Raw genomic sequence first — 9,122 nt, 5'->3', positions numbered from 1 at the left:
TGGCCGGTTAGCTCAGTTGGTTAGAGCGTGGTGCTAATAACGCCAAGGTCGCGGGTTCGATCCCCGTACGGGCCACAGATTCGTTTTTGGTCCAACTTACGGTATTAATATTACTGATATTTTCACGAGTTGCAGAAGCTGTCAATGAAAATGGCACATCAAATCTTTTAAAAATGTACGACATTTTCCCTTCCCAATTGATACTACTTAGAGATAGCTGCCTAGACACAGGCAGTGTGCCTTTACAATTAAAATTATAAATCAAACTATGATTGCAGATTGCAACCAACTGAACACCCCTCGTATCACCCTGGTATCACTATGGTGGCAGATAAAAAACGCAAAAAGGCCTTCATAAGAGCCAGTGTTTAGTTTGTCCATTCTGGGCTCTTGTAGAAACATGGCAGACTATGTTGAAGAGGATCTGCTCCCACCACAGATACAAAAGGCTCAGGTAATGAAAACACAACAATTCTTGCTCTCAGGTGAATATAAATTAATGAAAACACAGTTAGGAATATTATACTCCAATTTTATCTTAAATTCCACTGGACCTTTAAATTTACTTTACACAAAATAGCTGATGTCCACAGTAAGACAGAAAGAGAATAATTTCTCTTTAGGTTTATTGTCTGTGATCAATCAATGCTTATTGATTGGATAATACAAAGGCAGTGCTATAGAAATAACAGATTAACATTGTAAACTTTCTTTTTACTTTGTGGAATAACAAATTACAGGTGAGATAATGACGAACTGGTCTCAATTCATGAATAAAATTTTGTAGCTTATTTACAGCCAACCCCAAAACTTTTTCAACAGCAAGTAATAAAAACACGTTACACCCATTACAGTTGTTGCTTTATCTAAGAAGACAAACTGAGACTATGAGTCTTGTTTACAAAGCAAGATCACCGGGATCCTCTTAGCATCACACTGAAGCGCCGGTCATGGTTTATCTGGACAGAAATGTTTGGTCATGAGAATGCAGATGTTTTGCCCACACTTCCAGCACTGTTGCTTGATGTGTGGAGAACCCTGCTGAGTCCTTCTCTTACACAGCAAACACCCATCTGCAGCACCATTGCCTCCCCCTCCTCCTCCTCCTCCTTTGTTTTTGGCTGTTTTAGACAGAAGTTGTTCAAGATCTTTCTGTATCGTGTTGTTTGGCGCCTTTGCAATGCCTACCACCTGCACTCTTTTGGGGTCAAACACACAGTCCTCCTCCAGGCCGCTGGGCACGGCTGTCATGCCACAATTGGGGGGCACCCATGCAGTGTCGTAGCCATTTGTGTGCCAGCTGAGTTGCATAGGGTGGTTGTCCTTGTCAATACGCTTGACGCGGCCAGGACGCACACGTAACTCAAGGACCACACGGTCTGTAATCTGACTATTCAGTGGATAATGAGCCGCCTTCTTCTTATCACGACTGACATAAACACCTCTTCCCAGCATGCCGCGTGATGACTGCGTAAAACCGTTGGCAATGATGAGCCGTGCGCTGGAAACACTGGTCCCATGGTACATGGTGTAGACGCCTCGTTTTTGGGGTTTTTGGGAGGGCCCCAGCTCCACACCAGGAAAAGAAGCACCGTCATCGACCACCTCCCAGCCAGAGAACTGCACTGACATCCTGATTTAGGAATGTGACTTGACAGACGATGTTGTTTCACCTCAGATCTACAGCTGTGAGAAATGAATACAGAAATGGCAGATTTCAGAAATCCTATTTATAATTGTCTTCATATGCACTGTGTACTTTATTGTCAAAAATCTATGTAACAGGGGTTAGCACAGAAAATTGACATTTCGTTTGACCAGTCTCCAATGTGCAGTTAAAAACTAAACATGTAGGTAAGACAGTGACAATAATTACACACACACACGCACACACCCATACACATACACCCAAACAAACACACACAGTGTGCAGTAAAAGGACAACATACTGAACAACCATGTACGATAAATACACACACACACACACAGGAATGTTTTCCAGGAATGTCCGTCACATCTTTCACACGACTTCCTGCAGGAAGGCTCTACCCACAGTTTGTGAACAACTGACCTTGACAATTACCTGTATAATAAATCAAATAAAACGCTTTACATAAAACACACGATCAGTCTGTGTTAGCCTAAGCACTTCCATTCAACATTATCATGCTTTAAGACTCCTACTTTGTTGGTTATATTGTTATTATTGAAGTTCTTATGGCAAATAAATAAATATGGTAAAATACAATTCCCTTTTTATAGCAAAATATCAAAACTTACAGTCACAGAGGAGCTATCACCCTGTCAGTCCGGAAGCTTCTACTTTCTGTTCAGTAAGTTTCGCTTGCAGTTGTGATGACGTCATGGCTTCCGACACCTGAGGCCGGTTAGCTCAGTTGGTTAGAGCGTGGTGCTAATAACGCCAAGGTCGCGGGTTCGATCCCCGTACGGGCCACACATCGTTTTGCGGTACGGTGACATGTGCTACACACTGTCCATGAAAGTTTACAGTTGCGCTGAAATTTCCATGACGTTTACTTCATTTCCACAGCCCATTTGCTGTGACATCTGCAATAATAACTTGAGGGTACAGGAAAATTGGTACCTTACTTACACACGTCCTCTAATTGCGGAGCAACGTTGCTATTTATTTGCAGTCGTTCTTCTGGTGAATGTGAGTCCAATATTAAGCCAGTTATGGTCAAAAGCCAAAAGGTGTCCAAAGGATCAGGCAGGCTCCTGGACTGGGAGTAGCAAACGATCACAGTTCACCTGCTCTGATCACATGTTTTCAATTTAGGTTTGAAGATTTTTTGTTGTAGGCCTTTGTGCCGAAATAGCTCAGTTGGGAGAGCGTCAGACTGAAGATCTGAAGGTCCCTGGTTCAATCCCGGGTTTCGGCAGCTGTATCGAGCAGCGTACATACAAATACCAAATTTTAGACAAACAACCTGCATGATGTTGCAGCGCCCCTTAGTGACAGAATCATTCATATTCACAAATAGGCACTCAAAAACAGATTTCAGGACAAACCCCAGTGCTGTCTGTCAGCTTTCTTAAAGCCGGTACAGACAACTCCACACAGTTAGGTCTTAAATAATGGAGAAATATCTTGTCTTCACCATAACTACAAAAGATCTGAACTGAAGTCGAGATTACGTCACGTACCTAATTTTGCCATGGCCGGTTAGCTCAGTTGGTTAGAGCGTGGTGCTAATAACGCCAAGGTCGCGGGTTCGATCCCCGTACGGGCCACGTCCGCTTTTACTTCATGGGGGGTCAACACAAATTCCCTGCGTTTTCATCGTGGTTAGCTGCCACAGGATGTGCATTCTGTCTGTACCATAACCAAGAATAAAATCGAACTCTATCAATTTCAGCAAAATCAAGGGTTTTGACAGAGCATCATGCTGTTGAGTCAACTTCTAAACCCACCTGGTTTTTGAATGAGTGACTCTCATCTGTTGCGCAGGCCTTTTTTATTTTGCTATCACTGTCAGGAGGCATGCTGGAAGGCAAGAAACACCTGTCTGGTCCCTGAGTACTGATCTGTGGTGGATGGGTTTCAGTTACACCTTTGATGACGTCATGTTTACTATTACCTGTGGCCGGTTAGCTCAGTTGGTTAGAGCGTGGTGCTAATAACGCCAAGGTCGCGGGTTCGATCCCCGTACGGGCCATGACAGCTTTGCTTTTACTGTGTTGTAGCGCTCCCTGGTGGCACGACAAGTTCATACTGAAGATAATCCTTAATTCATATTGTCACATCAGCACAGGCATTAAAAATAAAGATACTTTTCACTTAAAATATACAAAAGTAAATAAGGGAGAAATATAAGAAAGGAGAATATATGTGTATGAGAGGGCAGGAATGAAATATGATTTAGTTTAGTTTATGATTTAGTTTTAGTCTTTTATTAGTATTTTCACATAAATGCCATTTTTTAAATGTTATTTTTACAATGGCACTATGCTTTTAGTGATCCTTCTTATCATATGTACCTCCAGTAAGACATCCTGAAAAGTTTTTTTTTTTCATGGGAAAATTCAGTAATACAGAACTAACTTTAAGGGGCATGTGGTTTTCAGAATCTCATTAAGTAAACACAGAAATCATGTCTGCTGCGATGCTGCTGTGTAGCCTATGTGAAACAAGTATTATAAAGGAAAGGAGAGGGACAGCTGATAAATTACCTCAAGTGATGTCAGAGGCTGCAACACTTTAATGTTAGCTTTATTTAGTTTTTTAAAAATTGTTTTAAATATAATTAAGACAATGCAACACTTTCACTTTACTTTACTTGAGGATTGCATGACAAAAGTCCTCTCATTCATGACTGAATTACTGGTTTCTCTTAAACCTTCTCACTTACAATGTTTTTCTGCTTTTTTGCATCACACTCCTGTTGCTCCTGCTGATATTTGTGTGGAATATCCTTTAGGTCTGGTGGTTTGCTGATTGTGTAATTGAAGTCTTCCTGGTTCCAGCTGGGGATGTTTGTTTCACATGACCAAGACAGCCCTTCAGCCCACCCCTCTGTCAAACCTCTACAGCATTTTCATACCTTTAACTTCATCTAATGAAGTTCTAAAAATGCACAAGAATACTTAAAGAAGGCCAAGAGTCTACAGCCATACTAGCTGTTCTGTGAGGCAGCAGTTTGCTTTCACATAAATACTGACAGCATGCGGTTTAGTATGTTTGCCATGAGCACACCTTTACCATGTTAGCATGCTAACATTTGCTAAGTAGCACAAACACACCTGGGTCACAGTGTGTAACTAGATCACCACAGTCATTAGGCTTTATTTCCTGGGCACTTACGACATCTGTGCAAAGGTTTACGGCAATCCATCAAATAGTTGCAGAGTTATTTTAGCCTGGACTGAAGCATCATACCAAAGCATCATACCATTGTTTTCCGAGAGAGGCAGTGTGTTTATATTAAACTTATATGTTACACGGTCAGACTGTCAGTTTCTAATGCGGTTGTAGACGACCCATAATCTTATGGTTAGAAAAAGCCTAAATAGGCTAAACACAAATGGGGTACAAATTGCAAGCTTTTTCAACCTGCAAGCTGGTTCAGGTAGACAATTTGTTAGCTAGAGTTCCACAGGAGATCCTCTTCTGGCTGGTGGCTGTAACAAACGCACCCTTTTTTCAAGGCGGGCTATTTAAACCGACTGTCTGGCCGCTGCAGGTGTGCTGTGCCGGTGCAAGACGCGGCTCCTTCCCCAGCTCGCTTCTGGGCGTCATCGCTGGAAAAATGCTGTGGGAGAGCACTATATGTGAGGTAAATACTGTTGTTTTGAGACAGCTTGGTGGAGGGTAGGTGTTTGTGCCGCACTCCGGCCAGATTGTGCTGCTCTGTTTGTTGCCCTGAAGATTCAAGAGTTTCACGGTTCCCAGGCCCGATCCGTGCTCCGCCGGCCTAGCCCGCTCCCCACCCCCGCCCTTTGACGAGCAGGGTCCACAGGCCCGCTCCGAATAAACAAACAAAACTGAAACAAAAAAAGTGAGAGAAATATGGGCTTACGTAGCATGTATGTAAGAAGAAAATGAATGTTTGCCTAAGGAACACATATGCACGTAGGAGACGAATGTATACCTGTGTGAGATGAAATACAGTGGAAATGGAGGGCAGGTAATTTAACGCGCTGTGGTTGTGATAGCTCGGACAGGATCGTGTTCAGGTCCCGGTCAGCATGGAGGGGAGGGACGAGCCGCGAATATTGCAGCAAGCTATCGGTATTAGTTATTTAGTTATACTATCAGTTATCTTTTTTTTAATTTGAGTACCATTCTGTAATTTTCAAATATCAAAATCGAAATTTCAAGTTCTTCAAATCAATGAAACTTTTGCCTCGACGAGGACAATGTGAGCGAACGATTACAGTGCAGAGAGTCTGATTGTGCGCCCTCAGTGGTTATCGACACCGTCTGGTTGTTACAGGGTGTGAATCATCATCAGCACCAATCATAGACACCAGGTTATCAGTCTGGCTTTAACAAGCGCTTCTTTCGTTCATGTCTCTCTCTCGCTCAAACACACACACACACACACACACACACACACACACACACACACACACACACACACACACATACACACATACACGCAAGTAGATTGGGTGATGTTTTAGTGAAAGTGAACTATTTGCTTACTTTTTTTCACCAAACTGCCTTGACTTGCCTCTATAGTTTGCAAAGGGATTTATTTAGGTTTAGTTTGATGACTTTCTTACTTCTGCACAATCAAGAATAATTATGGTTGTTCATTCTAGAAGTGCCGCAGTTTGCGGTTTCACATTTGATGACGTCACGTTGCTCGTTTCCTGTGGCCGGTTAGCTCAGTTGGTTAGAGCGTGGTGCTAATAACGCCAAGGTCGCGGGTTCGATCCCCGTACGGGCCACGTCCCTTTTTGCTGTAAAGTCACATGCCAATGACAGTTAGCGGTTCCCCTGCAAGATCCATGAGCACTAATGAGCACCGCTCTGCTGTACCCTCTGCAATAAAGCTGCACTGTAAACAACCTATAACAACTGCCTTTAAATTGATATTGAGAACTTGTGAACAGTTGTTCAGACACGCCCATCAGTTCAGAATCAGAATCAGAATCAGAATTCCTTTATTTATCCCTGGAGGGAAATTCTTGTTTTTACAGACATTGCACATGCAGTATTCCCGACCAAGAAAGGAGAAAAGTGCAGAGTATAAAATATTTGAGGATCAATGTTACCATTCAATCTGGTTGTCCGGACCACCTGGCGAATGTAAACCGGTGTAGACCGAGCAGGTAGTCTCCTAAGTGTGGAGAACAATTCCGGTTCGATTTCTTCTTGAAGATGCCGCGAACCACAGCACTACTTACTTTTTCAGATACGTAATTTACTCTGGAAACCGATAAGCGCTTAAAATATGTTTTTGAAGCCGAAATAGCTCAGTTGGGAGAGCGTCAGACTGAAGATCTGAAGGTCCCTGGTTCAATCCCGGGTTTCGGCAGAACTTTTTTCTGTTTCGCCACGAACAGCGTATTGCCAATTAAGAGAACTATGTACACTTAGTTATGGCGCCCCCTGGTGCCACAATCGTTAAACACATTCATATTCATCCTTTATTAGTCCCACGGAGGGCAAATTTACATTGTCACAGCAGCACAGGCACAAAGATATCATTCAAAAGAAATATACAAAGGTTAAAAAAGGAAATCTAAAACACACTAGATACTTATTACCATATTACAAGACTATTCACAGTACTGCAGTTTCATTCTGTTGCACATGTTAGATGGGGGATTATTGCACTGTGATTTATTGTTCAGTTAGCGGTGTATTGCACGGTGTCTGGCGGGAGCAGTGCTGGTTGCACAGTCTCACAGCAGCAGGAAGGAAGGACATGTAATAGTGTTTCATCATATACTCTTGAGGTGAAGCAGCCTGTCACTTAAGTGCCATCAGATTCTAATGCATGAAGTGAGACTCGTTCACCAGCAAAGAGGATAGCTGCTCTTTATGGGTTCACCCGGTCCCGTCTGCACCAGGGATGCTGCTGCCCCAGCAGGACACTCCATAGAATAGGGCCCAGGCCACCAGTCAAAAGAGGTCTTTTGGAGTACCGGACCCGAGTCTCCTCAGCGGGTAGGTCTGCTCTGGCCTTTCCTGTATGGTGCAGTGGAGGTGTCTGTCCAGTCCAGTTTATTGTTGAGGTGAACACCCAGTTATTTATTCAGTTCACTATCTCAATGTCCCTTCCCTCACAGTTCACGGTTGCGGTTTTGATGGCGTCACAAGAGGAGCTTCCTATGGTAGTGGTTCGGCTGGCAACATCTGTCCGCATCCTGAGCTGTGGCACACAGTTTACGGTTACCTTTGATGACGTCACTTTCCGTGTCTTCCTATGGCCGGTTAGCTCAGTTGGTTAGAGCGTGGTGCTAATAACGCCAAGGTCGCGGGTTCGATCCCCGTACGGGCCACGTCCGTTTTTGCCTTAAGGTAACATATGCCACACGAGGGCAAAGGCAGTTAGCGGTTCCCGTTGTCGAGATCCGCCACCGCCCTGCCATGACCTTTCCCGTAATGCTGGACTGTGAACAACCTGTATCATCTGCCTTTAAACTGATACTGGAAACTTGTTAGTGAACAGTTGTTCAGACACGCCCATGGTCACCTGGCGGATTTAAGTCCGATATTCTCTATATTTAAGTTCTGCTGTTGGTCTCTCGTGCGAATACGTAAGAAAGCCCAGCAGTTAGTCTCCTGGGTGTGGCGAAGACTTTCGGTTCGCCTGCCACATGTTTTCGATTTCGCTTTAAATTAAAACAATAATGCTTCGATATTTTTTCCGCACTTATGTTTTACACTGGAAAGTGATAGGCACATAAAAGTGACTTTTCCTGCCGAAATAGCTCAGTTGGGAGAGCGTCAGACTGAAGATCTGAAGGTCCCTGGTTCAATCCCGGGTTTCGGCAGACGTATTTTCTGATCACTTCGAACAACGTACCAATTTATACTTTGGCAGATAACAAAGTACATTAGGTTACAGCGCCCCCTGGTGGCAGAATCATTCATCATAATAATTCCTTATTTAATCTAAATTAGATTTCAGGATATATCCTCGTGAAAACTTGCAAATTTTAATAGTAACTGTCAAATCTAATAATGTTTAATGCATATTATAAATTTTTCATTTATTAAAAATGAAAAAATTTTCATTTATTAAAAATGAAAAGTGTTAAGCGTGTCACAGTCTTTTAATACAACAGTGTTCTCATTTACTTTTATAGTGCGGGCTAACAAGCCTGCATAAGTGACAGAAGATGAGGAAGGTGAAGTGAAATTGTAGACAATTTAACTTCTTATCGTTTTAAAATGCGATTTTTGAATTAACTGCGCTGTCACTGACAGCGGTGGTTATGAAGGATTAGAGAAGGCTTCCACAAAAATATTACATCTGTATAATTAATTTTCCTAACATTTCACAAAAGGCATTTCAAATTGCTAGATCATCTCTCGGGTTTGGAGAGTGTGACAAAAACAAATTAGGCCACAGTCTTGTTAACTGTGGGCTCATAGAATAAAGAGGTGAATAACTCTGCAGTCACTGACAAGCATGCCTTTT

General features: G+C 42.8%; 2 protein-coding genes and 9 non-coding genes across 24 annotated transcripts in view; 10 read left to right on the top strand and 1 right to left on the bottom strand.

Annotated features, from left to right (window-relative positions):
• The first annotated feature begins 1 nt into the window (after nucleotide 1).
• On the top strand, nucleotides 2–75 carry trnai-aau. The gene has a single exon. It is a non-coding gene; the product is annotated as a tRNA-Ile (tRNA).
• Nucleotides 76–89: 14 nt separating this feature from the next.
• Nucleotides 90–2,642, bottom strand: LOC124058140. Its single transcript, XM_046387078.1, has 2 exons — nucleotides 2,281–2,642; nucleotides 90–1,686 (listed from the first exon to the last, which is right to left on the bottom strand). The coding sequence occupies exon 2, from the start codon at nucleotides 1,630–1,632 to the stop codon at nucleotides 949–951; it is 684 nt and encodes a 227-aa protein (XP_046243034.1). The 5' UTR covers nucleotides 1,633–1,686; nucleotides 2,281–2,642; the 3' UTR covers nucleotides 90–948.
• Nucleotides 2,382–2,455, top strand: trnai-aau. The gene has a single exon. It is a non-coding gene; the product is annotated as a tRNA-Ile (tRNA).
• A 188-nt stretch (nucleotides 2,643–2,830) lies between the features above and the next one.
• trnaf-gaa lies at nucleotides 2,831–2,903 on the top strand. The gene has a single exon. It is a non-coding gene; the product is annotated as a tRNA-Phe (tRNA).
• Nucleotides 2,904–3,181: 278 nt separating this feature from the next.
• On the top strand, nucleotides 3,182–3,255 carry trnai-aau. The gene has a single exon. It is a non-coding gene; the product is annotated as a tRNA-Ile (tRNA).
• A 351-nt stretch (nucleotides 3,256–3,606) lies between these two features.
• On the top strand, nucleotides 3,607–3,680 carry trnai-aau. Its single transcript has one exon. It is a non-coding gene; the product is annotated as a tRNA-Ile (tRNA).
• Nucleotides 3,681–5,193: 1,513 nt separating this feature from the next.
• The window catches only part of LOC124058133 (multiple C2 and transmembrane domain-containing protein 1-like), a 146,738-nt gene continuing 142,809 nt past the window's right edge, over nucleotides 5,194–9,122 (top strand). For 9 of the 14 annotated variants that reach the window (XM_046387065.1, XM_046387064.1, XM_046387057.1 and 6 more), the window contains exon 1: nucleotides 7,482–7,642. The gene's annotated coding sequence lies outside the window, so the exon portion shown is untranslated. Of the gene's footprint in view, nucleotides 5,298–7,480; nucleotides 7,711–9,122 lie in introns of those variants that run through there. The other 5 variants (XM_046387052.1, XM_046387053.1, XM_046387051.1 and 2 more) reach the window with 3 other exon arrangements.
• Nucleotides 6,344–6,417, top strand: trnai-aau. The gene has a single exon. It is a non-coding gene; the product is annotated as a tRNA-Ile (tRNA).
• Nucleotides 6,935–7,007, top strand: trnaf-gaa. Its single transcript has one exon. It is a non-coding gene; the product is annotated as a tRNA-Phe (tRNA).
• trnai-aau lies at nucleotides 7,904–7,977 on the top strand. Its single transcript has one exon. It is a non-coding gene; the product is annotated as a tRNA-Ile (tRNA).
• Nucleotides 8,400–8,472, top strand: trnaf-gaa. Its single transcript has one exon. It is a non-coding gene; the product is annotated as a tRNA-Phe (tRNA).

The sequence above is a fragment of the Scatophagus argus genome, chromosome 4 (assembly GCF_020382885.2).
Source record: "Scatophagus argus isolate fScaArg1 chromosome 4, fScaArg1.pri, whole genome shotgun sequence".
Lineage (NCBI taxonomy): Eukaryota > Metazoa > Chordata > Actinopteri > Scatophagidae > Scatophagus > Scatophagus argus.
The sequence above is the reverse complement of the archived record's forward strand: the minus strand, read 5'-3'. Positions and strand labels throughout refer to the sequence as shown.

Excerpts from the sequence above, each read along its gene's own strand:
- LOC124058140 (XM_046387078.1), bottom strand. The coding sequence starts at position 1,632 with ATGTCAGTGCAGTTCTCTGGCTGGGAGGTGGTCGATGACGGTGCTTCT.